The 20,878-nt window shown below is 39.1% G+C and overlaps 1 protein-coding gene across 1 annotated transcript; it reads left to right on the top strand.

The window, feature by feature from the left end:
• Positions 1-5,131: 5,131 nt before the first annotated feature.
• On the top strand, positions 5,132-19,375 carry LOC309444111 (homeobox protein CDX-1-like; the record flags this gene model as incomplete). The annotated part of the gene is made up of 3 exons (XM_082061692.1): positions 5,132-5,564; positions 15,505-15,650; positions 19,121-19,375. The coding sequence occupies 3 exons, from the start codon at positions 5,132-5,134 to the stop codon at positions 19,373-19,375; spliced, it is 834 nt and encodes a 277-aa protein (XP_081917818.1).
• Positions 19,376-20,878: the final 1,503 nt, after the last annotated feature.

Genomic DNA, 20,878 nt, shown 5'->3' on the forward strand with positions numbered 1-20,878 from the left:
TTTTAGACCTTTCAGCGTCCTGTTACACAGAAAATCACTCAGAAAAGTTAACTTTAAGAAGCCTGGCATATTCCCTAACAGCAGTACTTCAGGTTGCAAAAGAAGAAATGCTAACAATTAATTAAATAGCATGGCAAAAATCCCCGCAACATAACCAAAATTCTAAGCCAGGATTCTTCGCTAGCCTTGCGGCTTCCTCCATCAGGGCATGTGACAGACACGATTCACGTCACTTAAAGTATTCCTATTCCATATAGAGCAGAACAGACCGAGAACTTTGAAATCTGAATAAGGACAAAGTCACTGAAAAACCTATTTGAAACATCTCCTTGCCATTCAGGCAGCTGCCCACTAGTTGTCCCCATTGCTTCACAGGAGTACAGGAGCAGTGCTGGAACGGGAACAAAACCTGGCTCTGAACATGAGAGCTGCTACTGGCAGAGGGGAAGAAAAAAATATTTAAAATAAATTTAAAAATATAATTAAAAGCACCTCTGAAAAATTAAAACGAGCTACTTTAGTTCTGTAAGTCTGTAGATAAGAAAAAGGATGTGTAGGAGAAGGCCTACATCCCAGGACAGAGATGTGGTTACAATCTGAGATGACCAGCATGGAAAGCTTAAGATCCAACCTTAGCAGATCTATGGCTTTATGACATGACAAAGGAAAGCCCTGGAGATCCATTCATGCAGCAGGACAGGAATAATCCAAGTGGACTGGAGCATTCCAGCCATCACATCACCATCTGCACTATCCAATAAAAACCACCTTAAGAGATGTTTTCCCAGCTAGTATCTATAGTAGACACTACCTTCTAATCTCAGAATATAGAAACTATTTACATTTAGAACTGTGTATCAGAGGGGTCATACGGTGAGAGCGGTTTAGACTCATCTCAAAACCATAAAGTTCTTTCTTCTCTTGAAAATTCAGAACAATTTCTCAGTTCCATTCCTCTTTTGGCTTCTCAGTGTGAGCCCATAACACAGAATTGTAACTGTATTTGTTAGATTTACAAGATTCTGGATTTGGTCTCTTCACAAATCAACTTGGAGAAATCTCGTTTCATGCTGGTAATGGTTGGGATTTATTATCACATAATAGATGCTATTAAGAAGGCAGAATAATATTTTACAAGGCAGTTAATTCCACCTTAATTGCTTTTTTAGCCTTAATGCTGCTACTCACAAAAGAATTATGAAAGCCTGCATATGCTTAACAAAATGTATGCTATGAATTTGGATGCTATATATTGCTTTTTGTTCAGCCTTTGTAAATCCGACTGATTACCTACTCTATAATATTTGCTCATAAAAATCAAAGACAAGGCAATGTCATTTCTAACGTGCCAGGCCTCCGGTACAGCCCTATAGCTGCTCATATGTCATCCAAGGGCAGCTGCCACTTAAGTCAGCTCTGGAGATCAGAATCTACCTTTTTGTTTGCTACATTCCACTCCAGCAAAGCTGAGAAGGGTAGTAAAGGATGAGATTCCTGTATCTTCAAAAGATAGTTACGGGGAAAACACACTCAGGGAAAAGAGACATTCCTGCTTTGTTACTCCAAGCTTCTGCTTTACTCTTTACTCTTACATCTCTTTACTCAGCCACTAGCATTTAATTCCTGCATGTCACAGCATAGCACACTAAGCCAAAATGTTTGCAGAGAGCTTTATCAGTACAGCAAAGCAAAATTCAGAATTGTCAGTGCAGGATTATTAGCAAAATAATATAACAAGTAAAATGCAAGTTCTAAATTTCACCAAGTTGAAGAGTTCAGAATTCAAAATACACTGGCGATTTTATTTAAACTGGGCTAAAATCCTAAACCAGAATTCCTCTCAGTTTGAAATCTACAATTTAGTTCCAAATTCTAAACTTTGCTCTATGTAGTATGAATGGGCACAAAAACACTGGGCATCTGATGTGCCACCAGCTACCTACTGAATGCCCATGTGAAGTCAACTGTGATTTTTTTCACTTGTGAGTGCACTGTATTAGTGCATTCTAACAGACTTAAAGCTTTATTCACCCAAATAAATAGCTCCAAACACTGTACACATATCGTACTGTTTACAAACACTTTACAGATGTAACAACCGACTGGAGAAACTTCTGAATTTTTTTTTCCTGAAGCAGCTTTGACTGAAAAATGTAATGTTTCCAAAGGACTGGGTGTACATATAGACTGATCTCCCCAAGATGACACCTGTTACTAATACATATTCTTGCCAGAAAGTATGAAAAGCAACTCAAATCCAAATCACTTCATACTTCGTGTTTGAGAACCTATGGAAATATTTAGTTTTAAACAAACTATATCAGCATGCGACTACTCACATAAGCCCAGCAGTTAAAAATGCACCTAAGTCTAAAGACTGTGGTTCAACCAACAGCTTAGATTCAAATGATGTAAATTAAAAAACAAAAAAAAAAACTTGGACTAACTGCAAATGAAATAGAGCTTGCTGAAATCAGCCCAACTTAGGGTACTTGGGAATCTAAAGGAATCAGTTTCCTGCTTAGTGGTCACAGCATGTGGCCAGAGGAGTGAAGTATTGTTAGTTTAACAAGTACATATTGTAAAGTGCTTTCTTTAAGCAGCATGGAACAAGGGGAACAGTCTCCTTCCATGTCAATAGATACACACACTAGCTGAAAGCATCAAAATGTATTTGTATATAATAATTTCTATTTTTTTCCTAATAAACATGAATAAACATTATTTTAATGCTTTTAGCATGACTACAGTCTGGTGTATGCAACAGAGCTGACTGCTGAAGAAGGGCAGGTCAGGATCTAAACCGGGCAGTGAGACCTGGCCCTCCTGCAGTGTTCTGTGTTGGTATATTTGGTAACTAAGGCCCGCAGGAAAAGTTTTGCTGAATCATAATGAGAACATTTTCCAGACAGCTGGAGGGCTACAACTAATGCTACTGTAAATAAGCAAATGCTGCTTCTTCCTCTGGCTGACTTAATGTTACACCTGCATTCAGGAGAGGTACAGAAATGCTTAAAAGGATGAGTCTCCAACAGTTTTGAAGAGGAAGAAAAGGAAACTGAAATGAATTTACAACAAAAAGCTGTAAAGCATCTTTTCTTTATAACTATTTCAATAAAGTCTGAACTTGAGAGGTACAAAGCAACCATAGTGCTCTAAATGATTGACAAAACACTCGAGAAAAAAAAATAAATAGACTATAGATCATGCTACATTTAAATCCCATTGCACTGCTAACTACAGACACAAGCTATCTAGAGACACCAAATTCAGAATTAAATGAATATGATTTACTCTGCTGCTACAGGAGAATTAGGCTGTTCAGATACATGACATACTGATTATTGACCTCCCTAGATTTGAGAGTTTGTACCAGCAGCTGTACGTGCCCACTTTGAATGGCCAGCTCTCCCAGATGTGTACGTTGCAAATGAATAAGCTCACATATGCCAGCAGAAGAAACAGTTTCTGCCAAGTTCCCCCCACCTAATGATTTTTAGACTACCTTTCAGCAATGATGACGGCAAAACATTATCCTCCAGAAGGGCACAAGAAGCAAGAAGTACAAGTTTTACCAAAGCGCACAGGAGGAAAATCTTAAATACTCAGAGATGGCAGCCTGTGCTTCTCCACCAACCCCTGAAATTAACAGCCACAAAAGGTTTTTCCACAACTAGAGCTACAAACCATGTTGTGAACACCGCCTAAGGACACCATTCTCTCACAAAAGGAAACAAGGGTGTTGTCAGGTGTGCAAAGTGATTCTTCCCTCCTGTGAACCAGGAGGAACCTGTAAGTTTAAATGGTGTTAAAGTGCAAAAGACTCTCAAAGAAAAAATACACCTCTGAACAAAGAAAAAACTCATTATACTTTGCACCTGTTTAAGAAAAAAATCCTTTTAACGAGTTGGTTCATCAATAAAGGTGCAACTGAGTATCACATCATTAAAGGAACAGGAATGAAAACAGAGTAAATTCTCATTAAGAAACAATCCTAAGTATCTATCTCATTTAAAAAAACAGCACTTTCTCTCCATGGTCCTAGTTATAGAGAATCTCTCATAAGAATGTGTTACTTACAAACATAGGATTGCTCCTGTAAGTTAGGAAACTGCTTTTTGAGCTAAAAAGCTAGAACTTGTACCCATATTTCAAAGAAAAGGTGTCACTTATTGTGAACAAGCATAGCAATGAGAACAGAAAAACCTTTAGGGAAAACTGCCACTCATTTCAATATCACAAACAGGACACAAGCATAGGGAAAGTGACAAATTTTGCATTCTCTCAGTAACAGATTCTCTTTCTGTTAACATTGTAAGTAAGAATAGAGAAACTTCAATCACTGTGGCAAGCAGCCAGCTCATGAATAGGCTTGCTAACATCAACAAGACTATTCGTATGAACAAATGCTCAAAATGACTATGAGACTTCTTGTATATCCTTTGTAATGTTAAAATCAGAGGATTACTGTGGTTTCTAAGTGCTCTCCCACATGGACTAAGAGCTGAAGTCAAGAAGAGCACTCATGTGAGCAACTAGGTAAAAGCTGCAGTTAAAGACTGAACTGATGTTTTCAGTTAAAAAAAATAATATGGCATATTCTAAAAAAAGAACTACTGGACTGGCAGATACCAGGCTATAACTAACTAGAACCTAGCGCCTAAAGTTAGATCCTGACATGTATTACTCAAGAAAAATGCTACTACTACTGTCTGAACAGTTATTGGTTAACTATATATGCAACTCTGCTTGAAGACCACAAGATTTCAAACTACATTCAAAAAGTATAGAACTGGGATGGTAATATATAAAGGCTCTGTGAGAAAGGAAGCACTAGAACTAGCAGCAAGGTGGGGTTGCCTGCATGGCCAGCCCTTCATTTGAATGCAAATGTAATTTTGGGGCAGGCAGTTATCTGTGACATCAGGCAGGACCTTAGTAAACTGTTACCACCAGCACCTGGTAAAACCATTGTTAATCATGTGTAGTAAAGGGACATCAGGGCTAGCATGAGTCATTTATAGAGCCAGTCAGGGCTAGAAAAGAGAGAGAAAGAGGAGGGGAAGAGAGATCAAACAAACCCTGTGAGGAGCAGGATGTCCCAGCAAGACAAAGCCAAGCTGTGAGCATCATGTATGTGAGTTATCTTTTGGATAAAGAAACCAGCATGTATCCAGGATCTGCAAGGTGCAGCAGCAACAACCTGCCAGCGCAAAACTTTGTGTCTACACCACCCTACTCCGATTACATGGGATATCATCATGTGCCAAGTCTGGACACCCATGGCCAGCCCGCGGGAACCTGGGGATCTCACTACGGCCCACAGCGGGAGGACTGGAACGCCTACGGCCCAGGACCTTCCAGCACTGTCGCTGCTGCCCAGCTCAATGGCTCGTCTCCTGGACAGGTCTCCTACAGTTCTGCTGATTACAGCTCCCTCCATCCTGCCGCACCTGGGGGGTTACCGCCTGTAGACACAATTAATGCCCAGCAAATCTCTCCCAACAGCCAAAGGCACAGCTCTTACGAATGGATGAGGAAAACGGTGCAATCCACTTCTACAGGTACGAGGGCACTGAGGTTTTATGCTGAGAAGATATTTCACATTTTTGTGTTGTTTTTTGTTTTTTTGTTTTTTTTTTTTGCCAGGTTCCCTGTTTAGAGGGAAGCATACTGTTTAACAAAGGAAGATCCTAATTGCTCTGAAGGATTCCCTTGCTAGCAGTTAAATATTAGTTCAATTACTGGATCCTGGTTTTGATCAGCTATTTCTTATATTTCTTTCCTGACCTTTAATGCTGAGGCAAATGAAAAGCAATGTCCTTTGACAGTGAAGTATTTTCCCTTCGGATATGTTAACAAAATTTGTGATATCAAATAATTGCTTTTAATAGCAGTCCTATAGATCGGAACAAAGCAGCATGTCTGCAGAAAGAAATCATGATGAAAGCATTGTCTTTCACCACCACCTATATTTTGCTTGTTTTCCTCAAGATATAGAGTATATATGAGGAGTTCAAGTAAAATATATACAGTGGGGGGCTAGAAATCAGACTTTGTATTACAAACAACCTGTCTAAACCTCAGAACACTGAAATGAAATGAGTTCTGCTAGATCAAGCAGTCAATTCTTTTAAAAAATGAATGATAAGGAAAAGGTTGCTTCACTTCGTAGTAGTAGCTCTCAGAATATGAAGAAATACAAAGATCCATGGTAACACAATCAGTTAATTCAGTGACAGATCAGTCTCTGATGCATAATAGTACACGAGTACAAAACATTTAACCAGTAAAAAGTATTTAACCAGTAAGAGTCAGTCACAAAGCATGAGGAAAAGGTTCTGTTTGATTGTGATGAGGAATGATAGAAAAAATATAAATATTGAGTGTCCCTAAAACAAACATCTGTACCTTGCATGAATAGAAAAAAAAAAAAAAAAAAAAAAGAAAAGAAAAGAAGAAGAAACAAGAAAGCAAAGAAGGAAAAGGGGGAAAACTGCCTGAAAGAACAGAGGCACAATCCGTTATGTAAAAGTATTTGATCCTCCAAGGTGCTGAGCAGCTTTGACATGCACTGAGATCAGTAGAAATGAAGGATGCTCAATACCCTCCCTCAAGAGATGCTCACAGCATTTCAGTTACGCCCCAGAAAGGTTGCTTTCCTTTCAGCCCTTCCTCCCAACCCAGCTCTGGCCACACATGCCTGCAAATATTAGTTTTCAAAGCAAGTACTGAATCAGCCTCTGATGGGAAAGTAATTACTTCAAACATACTTTAGGAAAATGAAAGCAACTGTACAGAAAAACTGTTGTTATTAAAATAATGCATCTGATCTATACAGACAGAGTCATCCTCATTCCTGCTGAATACAACTTCAGTTCATAGTCCATAGAAGTCAACAGGACAATCAGAGTAGGTTGTTACTCTGGGTGAATAAGAATTTGGGTTTTCTGAAATAATATTTGTTCTTCGCTGAATACTACCAAAAACACCCCCCAAAACCAGAAGAGAGCCAGTCTGCAGAAACTTACAGCTTACTTTTGAGTAGTCCTTACAGGGCAATGACATTGCTCACAAACTATATGACTTGCAGATGGCAGCATATTTGCCCAAATAAACACTACTTCTCATCTCTTCTTCAGCTATCTGCCTCTTGCTCCTGTGGATTTAAATTGCTGCCTGCCTGAAAGACCCAATTTGATCTGTCTGTGCTGTTACTTATATAGTGGGGATGCTGTGAGATATCTATCTATATATATAATATAGAGATACAATATATAGATAGAATAGATAATAACATTCTATCTGCTTAAGAAGCTTTCTAACCTTCCAAATTTCATGCCTGCAAGGGTCAGAGCATTCACAGGAGGTGTTGGGAGTCTCTTTGTTCTCCAATGGTCCAACAAGATATCGAGCATCTTCATCTCAAGAAGTTAAGAAACCAGCATGTCATAGGAGTGCATCTCCCCAAATGCCCATGGGCCAGCGTAAGGCCCTCTGAAGTTAGTGGGAGCCCGTCCATTCATTTAATAGGTACTAGGTCATGCTTCAGGGAAAAATCCAGATAAGTAATTCTCCTTCTGCCTCTTCCCTTCTCTTTTTTTTTTGCTAGTCCAGCAATGCTTAGTACCAATACATCTGCTTCACTGGAGTTGGTTCCTTTTTCTTCATTAGCTCTTTTTGCTCTGTTTAAAAGCACAGGCACTCTGTCTTTCCCCATTTTTGCCCCAACAGTAATGTCAAATCTAGTAATGCACTTGAGTTTGGTTCTGAGCATGCAAGTGTTTTCCAGTGTGTGACCAGGCTAACTGCAAGTACCAGTATTGTTTGCTGGATCATAATCAAAATCCTCAGCATTTTCTTAGATGGAATCCATTGCTTTTTACACTGTTAAAGCTGTATGCATACATTGAGCATTCCCTTTCTGTCTCTTTTCAAAACCTTTAGGAATTGCAGTAGAGGTTTTGTATAGGCAAGAGTGAAGGAATCCCACCTATTATTTATTAGATTTCCTTATTCCGGGTGAAACAGATATGAGCCACTATTCTTGAGGGTGGAAAAACTGAAGCTCAGACTTACCTGAAGTGATCTGAACAGAAATTACTCAGAGAAATTAATTTTATTACTTGTTCATTACTTGTTGCAAAATACTAGTTATTATTTCACTATGGAAACATTAACAATTAAGGCAAGTGATTTTTGCAAGATATTCTTGAAAATGTGCCAGAAATGTTCCTGTTATCTGTTCAAGATCAGGAGTGATTCTTTCCAAAGGTTTACTTACATTGAGTAGACTTGACTCGTAACAGCTACAGAAACAAGGCCCAGAATCAATAACATTTCCATCTCCAGAGATACCAGGGTTAGCCTCTGTCCTGTGGCCTCACGACCTGAGAGATGACAAACAAAATACTTTATTGAAATTTCTACCACTGGCTCATGCCCTACAGGTCTTTTCATACTCTGTTACCTACACAACTAACCTGGAACAAAAGAAGAAATTATTTCAAATCTTACTCTGTAACTTTAAAAACAACATTCAGTATAAACCCATGTCTTCAACTGGTGTTAAGTGATGCTTGTGAGGTTATGTTACTTGAAACCACTGGAAGATCTCAGTATTTAATGCAAGACTATCATCCTGGTTTAGTGCTACTGGAAGGCATTTCCCGCAGGAAAGACCTAACAAGGCTTTCATCCATCACTGTCCCGCTGGCTGAAGGGTGGCTGAATGCCTCTCCCTGCAGCTTTGGAACTGGAGGGATTGGGACCCAATCCTAAATGTAGTGCACACAGGATCCAATGTGTAATCACTGCATTCTTGAGGGTGTTCGGGAACCAGGAGAAAGCAAATATGTTTTGACTCAAAACACTTGAAGAAGGAAACACTGACTACTTAGTATTTTCAACTGAGAACTGCAAAATACCCTTCTCTAACTCTTAAACTGCTCCTGTCCCCTCTCCTAAACTACCACTTTGACAGGGCAAGCAAAGCCAAGGCAACTAGCAGTTGTAACGGGACAGAACAAAGCCAAAACTAGAGATTTGAGGTGGCAATTCCACACACACACACAGAGCATAATTACAGGCAAATTATTTCATGGAAAGCAGAATAAAGCCACCTTAGAACAAGTTACAAATCTCCTCCTCTTGATTTTGAAATTTTTATGGAGATACGCAACCACTCACACAGAAGGAGCCTTTACTGTTTCCTTTGTGAGAAAACCATGTACATCTGTGGTAAAACTGCGCCCAAAACCATGAGTTTGAACAGTTAACTACAGGCAGTTCCAGCAGCAATAAGAATTTGCTCACAAAGCTGAAAGTACCTCTTAAAATCTCCACTTAGGTTACCATATAACAGGGAGGGAACCAGTTTAAAACAGACATAAACTACGAGCAGAGACTTTTCCTGTAGATGACACCTCTCCTATTATCCGTGTTCAATAAAAATTCACTCTGATCATTACCAAATGCACTATAAATATATAGCATCTAGTCTTTGAAGAAGGATGAAGTTATATTCCCTCAAAGTTAGTGAAGAAAAACAAGCCTCTTAAGAAGCTATTCCTTTAAAATGCTGAATGCCTAAAGAACATACAACACTTGGAAAAAAATTCAGTTACTCATTTGCTTTTTAGTCTATACAGTCCTTGGAAATGGGATTTCTTGGCACTTAGAAATCCACCTACATTTTCTGCAGGTTGGATCCTTCTGGCAAACAAAATCCATACAGGCTGGTCTCTGTCCAATCATTGTTTAAAGGTGACAAAAATGAATCTGCTTTGGATTCAATTGCTTTTGTATGATGAACAAAACAGTTTCCACTAGCAAAGGGAAGGACAGTATTTGGCCAATGAGCTATATGACAGAATAGCAGAACATAGTCAAAACGGAAAACTTCACCAGTTTAAAGAGAAGCCAACAGAACATAAGGAAAATTCTTCAAGCCTGTTGGAAGGCTTCAATTCTATGATCCTATCCTATTCTTTTTGGCACAAGTCATGTGAACACATATAACAAGAACAAATGATCAAGACTGAGCAGAAAATACAAACACAGAATTTCACCATGTTCCACAAACCTTTATGCATCCAACTTTGCAATAATGAATACTCCTACTCATCACACTAAGACTTCTGGCAAGAGTAATATTACTCACATGATACAGGATCAGATCCGTGTAACATTTTCTAATACAATGGCAGTGTATGATAGGTTTGTGGGGTTTTTTAATTTAACTTTACAGAACATCATGTGCAGCACAATGTCCATCTTCAATACTTAACTGTCTTATTACTTTTGCTTCACAACTTCAATTAAGTCAGTGAAATTAAACTAGGGAGAATTTGCCCCCTTCTTTTCCCATACTTTTAAAGTGCATAAATATCAAAAATCTCCAAATTCTGAGGCCTAATCTCTGACAGTCTTTATCTTTATAAACTCAAAATCTAAGACTAATCTCTCTCTTAATACTGAGCTAACATAAAGATGCAGATTTGAACGGAGTACAACTTCAGCCCAGAAAGCTGTTTCACATTTCGAGCTGACTTAAGCTAACATCCAGTCATCAAGTACAGACATTAACTCCCTCTGAAACAATGGTAGACTATGAAATTCAGATTAAAATGTTTTATAAGTAATCTGACAGTAATCCCACATTATTCTATACTATGACATCTTCTGTCTAAATTAGGTAGCTTCTGGAGTTGATGAAGGCTGCCAATTTTAGTAGACTAAAAATATCCTGAACATTGAAGAGAGCAGGCACTGAAAAAAAGGACCAAAGCTAGTTCTAATGCTAATTCATTTTGCTTTGTAAACTAGTTGTGAGGTCCGATGGTGGGTTTTTTTTCCTTTCCTGGGCTACATTGTCTGAGGTTTTGAGGCCTATCTGTCATATTGAGGCAACAGACCCTTTTAACACTTCACTTCGCTTTGATATGCAGTCTTGTCTCTTCCTTCTCCCTCTTTTCTTCAGGAGTTATATTGCCGGAAAGGGTGATGATTTTCACAGCAAATAAAGAGGCCTTCTCTTGGCTTTATTGTCTTCAGAAGAAATGCTCTGTGAATTTTATGACCAATGGGAAAGCTGTTCCCTTCCCCCAACTCGAAGCCTGGCCAGTCACGAAAATTGCTGGAGCGGGTGTGATAGAACAGGATTGTTAAACTATATCTCACAAAAAGTTTTCTAAGTCTGAAATGTCCTGTTTCTTGGTACTCCAAAGGCACTCTTCAAGAGCCACTATTTGCAAAACAGGTTTTTGACACAACTCTCTGTTCTTAAACAGCTCATTAAATGCAGGAAATCCACTCCCCCGACACAAAGGCACTCATACTGCAAAGGTAGTTGCTTCAAAGCTCTTTTGTGTCATTTTCTTTCCACCCAGCTACTAATAACCTCTCCAACCACTTGCAGCTCTGTAGTACAGCTGTCCAGGACAGAACCCACTTCCAATAAAAACGACACTATATTGCTGATCAAAATTATAATTTGTCATTAACAAGATTAATTTAGGTTGCAGAAAATTAAATGTTGCTAATTTCACTCACCTGAGTAAAATATGCAGGATTTGACTAAAGAATTGGATTGATTAAAATATTAACTTCTATCATTGCACCATTATCTCCTAAAGAAGTCTGAGAAGTGAAGAACATCCTTCTGCTGTCTCTGGGGTGAAACCATTAGTCCTACCTCAAATTGTACTCAGGTAATACTTCTTGATGCATCACTGTAAATAAAACCAGGAAGCAGATCTGAAAGATTTGGCTCAGAGTGCAGTAGAATGGATCTATTCCAGCTCACAGATGGAATTTAGAGGCTGAAGTCCCAAACTGTTTAGTGATAGGTTTTGTTGCTGCTGTTTAACTTTGGCAAATAAAAGAAAGGTGTACTTTGCCTTTGAAAGGAAATGCCATATACAGACTAATTCCAACCCAGAATCCAACAAAGGCATTAGCAAGACTCTCACTGACATCAGTGGGAGTCCGGGGAAAGGCCTAACAGAGTCAAACACAGCTAGGCCAGGACTAAAAGTATCCTCTCAGAAGAGCCAGGCAGATCTCAGCTCCCATTGTCTGGTGTCTTACCCTACACAAAATATCAAATTATTAAAGACAAGATTTATGTGACAAATCATAGAGACTCATAGACTTTTAGGAAGGAAGCATTCACTTTTTGATTGTCTACTTTTAAATTATTCTCTTAACTTACCTTAAAGAAAGAAATTAGATGTGAAAGCTCCCAACCTTCCTTCAAGAAGAAGCCAGATATTATCATTGCTACTAAAAATAAACATAAAGCTACCCATACAAAATTAAAATATTTTTATGGGAGAAAGTTCTGTTTTCTACATGCATTTAATTTCTTCTTCAGTTTAAAAAGCAAAAGACCCAACCCTCTCCTACTCAGATAATAAGGGTTTTTAGCACTTAAAACCAGAAACAGGAAGGTTTATCTTGAAGTTTACCACCTTGTTTTGGCAATAGAAGAACATTTGATATTTGTCTATGGCTTCTGAATGAGAATAGAGTTCAAGATAAGATCACCTTGTTGCTCTTTTGCGTAATCCATTTTAACAACATAAAGGGGACTAAGGAAACATTTTAAACATTTTCTCCCATAGAATGACCCCAAATTCTCATTTAAAGAGGGAGAAAAAACCTAACCAAACCACCATCTAGAGAGATCAAAAGTTAAAAAATATCAAGTGAGGCATTAAAGCACCACAGGTGACTGGATGTTAAACAAACAATTTACACTTTGAATGAACAAAACCAAATGTCCTAGTTGGTTATGTGGACTGAACTGAGTAACTGCCGTTCATTGGAGACTCTCAAATTCTTACCCTAATGTTGTAAAATTAACAGCACTTTTCACTTGATTATCAGTGTAAACATACTTGAGCTAATTCTGCTTTCACTATGGTTTTGCAAGGACAGAAATTCTACTGAAATGAGAATGTCCTGTGTATGTACCCCAGCCAAACACAGCACAGCAGACCCTGCAGAGAGAGGTTAACACTTTTGAGTCAAAGTGGTTTTGACTGCACAGATTGAGCAGAAACCCGAGCATAAGGAACAAACTCACCTATTTGCCCTATTGAAGTATTCCAAGTCAACAGGCTGATGGCCTCAAGACACTTGGAAAATACCCACAGCCTTGTAAACTCACTATTCACACATAGTCCTTGCCCAGGGTTGCACACCACAGTGCGTGGAAGCTGAAGGATCAAATTCTGATGTAGACTTTGTTCTACAAACCTGGGAAGAGTCCTAGAGAAACTCTGTTGTGTAGGGCAAGCAAGTTATTATTCACAACCAGAGATGTAGCCACATATGTTTACAGCATTACACTAACCAGGACTTCCAGTATAGAAATATATCTATATACTGTGTGTGTGTATATATATATATATATATATGTAATGTGTATGTATATAGATAGATAGATCAATCTAGCATCTATACCAACAGTAAAAAAAGGATTAAAGCCCAAAGAACCCTCTAATGCAAAGAGTACCCTGGTGAGCCAAAAATTCTTACAAGTAGTAAAATACTAACTGTTACATGCTTGAAGAGAAAATAGTGATATGGCTCTCGAGACTTTACCACACAGTGTATACAAGCAAGCAGAAGGCAATGTCAACTTTAAATATGTTTAGCTATTATAACGAAGGGATATTATGTGACCCTCCACAGATGAGAGGGGAAAAACAAAACAAAACAACATGAACCTGTGAAACTAAATAATGAATTAAGGGATAAAGTACTTCAAGATTCTGCTATAGTTCTGTACCCTGAATTGTGATCTCTGGGTGCTACTTAAACTTCAAAAGCAAGGGGAGCTAGAAGGAGGGGCCTTTGGGACCACTGACAGACAAAACCTCCAGCTATTCTCTCCTGCAGGGGGAAGCTGGTCCTCGGGGCAGTGTGCCACGGTGATCTGCTCAGAGACTGAAATTTTACCAACTCACTCTCTGATAATGTATTTTAGTCCTCTCCAATCAAAATTAACTGCTCTCATTAGGAGTGCAACTATTACGAGTTCAAGGAACCTGTATTTTGAAGAGATAGGCACGCACATATTCTTTTGAGAAAGTGATCTGTAAGCAAACACGAGCTGTTGTTTGCTACCCTCTAGCAACAGCAGACTGATACAGGCAGCAAGCCATGATATGCCTTGAGTTTTATGCATCACCTGAGAGAACATGAATCCAAGGGGGCTGTTCTATTATAGTGACCACTGAGGACACAAAGATTCACAACCTACAGTATGACAGCAAGACTCACTGCAAAACACAATACCAGCTAAAAATAGATTCCCTGACAATTTAAAATCTAAATATATACATCTGAAGAAATGTTCGCATAATGACAGACAAGGAAGCACAAAAAAAAGGTAAGACTGTGGTTAGCGAATATGGGAACACTATTCTCAACACAGCAATGATCCAATCTTTCAAAAAATGTAAGATGACCTTAGGCTAGAGCTCAGGATTCTTGGTTCTAAGCAGGTGTTGATATCCAATATATTCATTGCCTAATATGAACATAAACAATAGAAAAAAGGTGGGTGAGAAAGGAAGCATCGGTATCCTTTCCCATTCTCAACTCTCTTTCACTACCGCCAACACATTCTGTTCTCAGAAATTATCCTGCATGGGATCCATAAAATTCCAGCTACTTGCATCTGTGTTCACTGGCTCATGTCATTTGCCATTACCTTTTAATGACCCAGATACTGCTGAGCCACGTCTGCTTCTGTCAGCTGTACCCGCAGCTGAAAGGATGCAGCAGTGCTGCTGGCAAAAGAACAGATGCTGCAGTTCTATCATTGTTCAATGTCTTTTGTTAAGTATTATTGGTTTCTTTTTCTCTTTTTTATTAACCATCACCTGAAAATCCATGTTACTATTCCCTGTGCTATTATCAAGTCGTGGATAGACTCTGCCAGACTCGAAGGAAAAACACAACCTCCAAATGGCAGTAACAATCACAATACTGTATTCATTTTCCTAGCAAAGAGAAGCGAGGAACTTCGGAAGCTCTCAACAGAAGTATTTTCTGTGCAGTAAAACATCCTTCACAATTTGCCTCTGAAGCAGGTAGCCGTGCATCAGCTTTAGGGATAGAGGAACAGAGCGATTCAAGAGCAGGCAGGAAGCCTGCATCAGAGTTGGGAACAGAATCCAGGTTTCCTGGCTCCTTGCTCTTAACAAGAACGCCTTCCCTTTCCCAACCGATAACACAAGGGTGATAAAGGATATGAGAAGCAGTTTATCATCTATGTACTAAGAAGCAAACCCAAAATCTGATGGTATGAACCTCTTGTGTTGTAAATCAAGACCAAGTCCCCTGCAGTAAAGGGAATTACTCTGGGTAAGTGCATGGAGAATCAGGCCTAAAATACCCACAAACATTTTCAAATGTAAAGCCAGATATTTTGTGTTACTAAAGTTAAAAAATTCTAGCTTGAAGCAATGTGTTCTTCTTTCAAAACAGGTAAAACAAGAACAAGAGAGAAGTACCGAGTGGTTTACACAGATCATCAGAGATTAGAATTAGAGAAGGAATTTCATTACAACAGATACATTACAATCAGGAGGAAGTCTGAACTTGCTGCAAACCTAAGACTTTCCGAGAGACAGGTAGAGTATGGATCACTCATTCAGGATTTCCTTTGAATTTATTATTGTGGATGAGGACATAGCCATACTGGTTAAGAACACGAAAATGCTAATGCCTCAATAACCAAACAATGTGACTGGGTTCCCTTTGCAGTGCAGGAACCCAAACTATCCAGCTGAACGGCCTGATAGCCCTTTTTGAAACGAGTGCATTTCTAAATATCCCATCAGCACTTCTTCAGCTCTCATAGTGACATCAGGGAGCTGTGCAACAACACAGAAAAAGCAGACACCGCTCTTATATACAGTCCTGTTCTGAGAAACGAGAGTTTAAAAATATCAACAAAATCCTGCCTGTATTTCTCTCTGTTTTACTGGGGTAGTTGTAGTAGGGAGAAATTTTTGCCAAAATTTCTAAAGCAGATATCCTGGTTTTGCTGAAGTCAATGGGAATACTATAATGAGTTTCAACAGGGTCAGTCTTAGCAGAGAATGGAAGTAATGAGCTCAAGTATGTTGAGGACACTTGAAGGTATTTGTTTCTTTGGCTGCCTTTAGCCTTTTGATAAAGATTTCCTACATACTTGCTGCTCCTTTCTCCTATGCCTATTTCCTCCTACATCCTCCAAATTCTACTTCTGTTCCCACAATGTAAATCAAGGCACAATCCTTTTGGTCAAAAAATATATATGTGCCTCGTTCTTCAGTCATGCAGCTGCGACGCCTGTGGCACCCCCCACCAAAGCCAAGCAGGCCCATGGCCCCTGGCTCTCCTGCAAACAGCCGAGATAAGATGCCAAGCCAGATCTCCCACAAAGACACTCACGACACAGGTCGAGCAAATGGTCGGCCCCATTTTACTTCGCAGTTTCTTGATGCAGTACACTGAAGTAAGCAGCCAAACAGGAAATTAAAAGCTTTACTGAAGGAACTCCCTGAAGAGATTTCAGCACACAGTATGCTCACTTGGTGCCTTTTCTATTTGCAAACTGTCACAGCACTGTTTGCTCAGTCAGCTGTTTTTCCGTATAATTCATTGAAGATTGTGCCTGATTCACCATTGTCTACCGGGCAGGGATAGTCCAAAATCCACCTAGTTGTAGCACTGTTCATCCAAACTGGACTTGTTTACACAGCACACACTGAAAGAGCTTACAGAAATGCAGAAGGGAAGACCCATTTTGCAAATATTTCTCAGTCAGCTGCTTAATGTATTTAATTATTGAAAATTTAAATTATTTCAAAGAGGTATAAAAAAAAAAATACACTATGTGTCTTTTTGCTGGCTATTAAAACCTTAGGAACTTGGCTTCATTTTGCCGAATTTAAAAATTATGACCCCGCTTCTGTAAACAACCAAAAATATTTACTTGAAACTTCCTAGTTCAGTGATAATTCCTGATAAACCTTTTCGTTAATAAATTTGAAGTGATGAAACAAAAAAAGACAGGATATAAGACTTGACATATATTGGGGAAACATGTCAAGAGTTTTGGCAATATTTGCTCTTCTTCATAATCAATATATGTCATGAATGAAATTAATTCCAGTGCATAAAGCCTACATCTCAGAAGTCAATTTTGAAAATGTAAGATTAAGAAATAACTGATCTATATTCCCATTACTACCCTTTCATGCAAATTAAACCACCTCATCATATGAATGTGACTGAACATGCCCTGTTCTATGCCAAGTTCCACTGTACTCAGCCTAAAACCTGAAATTATTTTTCTGGAAAAGCTCTTACTGGCTATGCCAAAATCCCATCCAGGGCACTGGAAGGAATATCTCAAGACCAAAGGAAACAGAACAATTGTTTAAACGAGGAAGGAAAGATGTAATCTCTAATGAAGAAAGATGCAGACAAAACGAAGCATTGCTAATATAGGAAGGACACAGAAATAAAGATGATGATGAGGACAAGAAAGAAGAGAGAAATTAGACTTCAGAGGAGGAGTTATTTGCATAACAAGTGAACAGTGGGTAAAAAATACTGAAAAGAAGGAGGACAACATGTGAAGAACAAGTGACCAAGTTGGCTTTTGGTCTAACATTACAGATCTGTATTTACTTGTAGTTATTTGACAGTATTTGAGACAGGTTTAATGGAACATAAATTCATACTGAAATGATGTTCCAGAAACTAGACAACAAAATGAACTGCCAGATGTCTCACATAACAGCCTGGGGCTTAAGAGACCTAGTGCAAATTTCCACAAGCTTTGGCTATATCCAGTTTTTTCTGTTGTAAAATGCAAATAATAATGCCTCAAGGATAAGTACACCGAGACTGTCACAGAGGTTCCTTTAGGTGTTTTGTGGGACTTCACCACTGGTTTTCTTTCCAAACACAACCTAGTAGCCACAGATGTTATCACCTCTTACTGTTTCACCTCCTTTGGGATCATCATTCTCTTTCGCTTTCTAGCTTCTAGGAAAGAATAACCGAACAAACCAGTATTTCTCAGCAAACTATTGATTGTTCTTTGGGTTACAGAAAACGGTGACAAAAGTCTTTCCTTTGCCATCTGGACAGCAAGAAAACACAACATATTAGAATGAGGTAGCTTGATTCATTACACTGACTAGACATAATACAGAGCCACTTACAAGGATATATAGCTGGTATGCACTGCTTTAAATCCAACACTGGGGATTCATGTCCAAAGACATTTCAGTTCCCATAGAACATTCACCTTTTCACACCTAAACAAGTTCTGCCATGTTTTCAACTGACCATTCCTCATCCATTTCATCTCATGTCCTCACTTGTTCCATCCTAATCAAAACCCATATACTCTTCAATAGTTGCTTCATTTCTTCCCAAAGATGATTGCATTTCTGTGACAGCACAATGACCATGGGATTAAGCAGTGGACTGTGAGGGAAGCAGCAGCAGATTCTGGCTCCATCTACGAATGCAATAAAAGGCACTCAGCTACTAAGGCACTGCTAATACAGTATTTTGAATTAGCATGGTGCACCAAGAGTAGTGTGCTGGTGTTTCCATTGGGTTATATATTGAAGCTAACCACCTAATGTGCAGCATCCAAACGGAAAAGATTTTGTGCCTCAGTCACTAGGCCAGTAACAGGTTTTGACTTGCTCTGACTAGCACATATAGTTTTCAATTTAAAGATACTCTCATATCCTTTTGGCCATCATTATGATACAGAAGATTCTGATCTGTTAGATTTTCTACCAAAAAAACCCAAATCTAAGTTCATTCCATAAAGAAATACCTCCTAAAAATAAGGGATTAACACTGAAAAAGCTCTTTTTATCAAGCTACTACTAAATATGTTATTACCAGATAGAAAAGATTACATGTATGAAGAACAAGCAAACAAGTCTGTTGTCTCAGTTTTCCACTGCACTCCTCATTGGTCCTCATGCAATTGGTATTTCCTATAACTCTTGACTGTATACATAAAGGACTGCATTGCATTCTATTAGCAACTGAAAAAGAATTTTCCTTTGCTCCTCTGCAGGTGAAAATCTGGTTCCAGAATCGCCGAGCCAAAGAAAGAAAATTAATGAAGAAGAAAATGACTCATTTTGATGGCAGCAATCTTGGCTCTATGCAGAGTGACTCTGGCTCAGTGAGCCCGATGCCAGTTCCTGACCAACAGACTCACTCAGAGATGCCCAGTTCTTTATTCCCACCTCCACCTCCTCCACCGCCGCTTCCCATGAATGGTTTGCAGCACAACGGGAACCTGCAGCAGGTAGTGGCCTCTCAGTGAGGCTGCGCGAAGAGCGACTGCATCACGAACGCTCTAAACTACCAGTACACGGAGCACTACAGTAGGAAAGAGAGAGGCCAGCGGTAGCTGTTTTGCAGGAGTCCCCAGCATGACACAGTTCTGGGCACATACGCTTCAAGTACAGTAAACCAAAAGCCACTTGCCAGGTCTGCAGCATAGCGCAAGTTCCCAAGGGCGATGGAACTGTTGTGTGCCAGGAGTCCTAGTCGCAGGGAGCCTCTGCCAGAGGATGCCGTGCCGCGGTGGAGCCGGCCGGCAAGGATCCCTCCAGCCACGCGGTGGTGGGCAGGCACTGGGAGGGAGGAGAGCTGAGGACCAGATACAGCCACAGGTTACAGAACACTGCAGACAAAAACCAACACAAAACGGGCCACGAGCAACACAAGAAGTGCTCTGTTGGTTCCCTGCCCCTAGGTGAAGAGTATATTCCTTCTCCTTTGATCTCCACACAGGTTCCATGTACTAATCTCACTTTCATGGACTTCACACATGGATCTTGATAAATTAAAACCTGGCTTATATGTTTTGACCCACTTGATGGAAAGCCTGGGTCGTGGTGATTGCACTCACTACATGTTAAGGGCAAAGGTCAGTGATGAGCTTTTTGGAATGTTTTGGTTTTGACAGGTATGATTTCCAATGCTCCATACACTGGTATAAACATGCACTCTTCAATCTTACCATAAATGTTTCGAAAGCATTCTGGAATTGTGAATCTGGGCCCAAATTCATTTTTGATAGAAGAAAAATCATGTCAGACTCATCTTGTATCCTAAAAGAAAGAGTAAAGTAGGGGGAAATGCTTTTCAGAAATGTAGGTATTTCAAAACTGACTGCATTTCATGAGACAGTATAGCCCATGGATATGAGACAATATAGCCCATGGATAAAGATGCAATAATTGCATTCAACCAATTTTAAATGTGGTCCAGCTTTCAGAGCTATCCTGACACTAAAAAAATCTGATAAGTCAAATTAATGGAAGACAAAACAAACAAATATTTCACTTAAAAATAATCTCTCAGCAATTTTTGATTGGGTCTCAATTCCTGAAGTGCTGATGCTTTCCATCCTAAGCAGAATTTGGCAGGTAAGCAGTACTTAGCAATAATCCAGATACTTACGACTAACAATTGCATGTGTATAACTTGTCTGCAAAGGGAAAATTTTTAAAGCACATAAGTGATCTGGGAATTTATATCGTTGTCAAAAGCAATTTAGAAATTTAGGATGCCCACTCTCACTAATTTTCATCAAGGTGTCCTCCTAAATATCTCTGTCACTGTTGCAAATAAGACTTAGAAGCATTAAGTCATTTAGGCACTATATTCTTGGTTTATTTTTTTTCCTTAATTATAACAAATAGTACTATTAGATCATGAAAATGTTGGCAATGTAAAACTACTTTGTATATAAAGAACATTAAAATAAATGACTTTTTTCATAATCATTTTCTAATGTGGTATCCGAAACTGTAGAAAG

The sequence above is a fragment of the Streptopelia decaocto genome (assembly GCF_964273445.1).
Source record: "Streptopelia decaocto genome assembly, chromosome: 10".
NCBI classification, from domain to species: Eukaryota; Metazoa; Chordata; class Aves; order Columbiformes; family Columbidae; genus Streptopelia; species Streptopelia decaocto.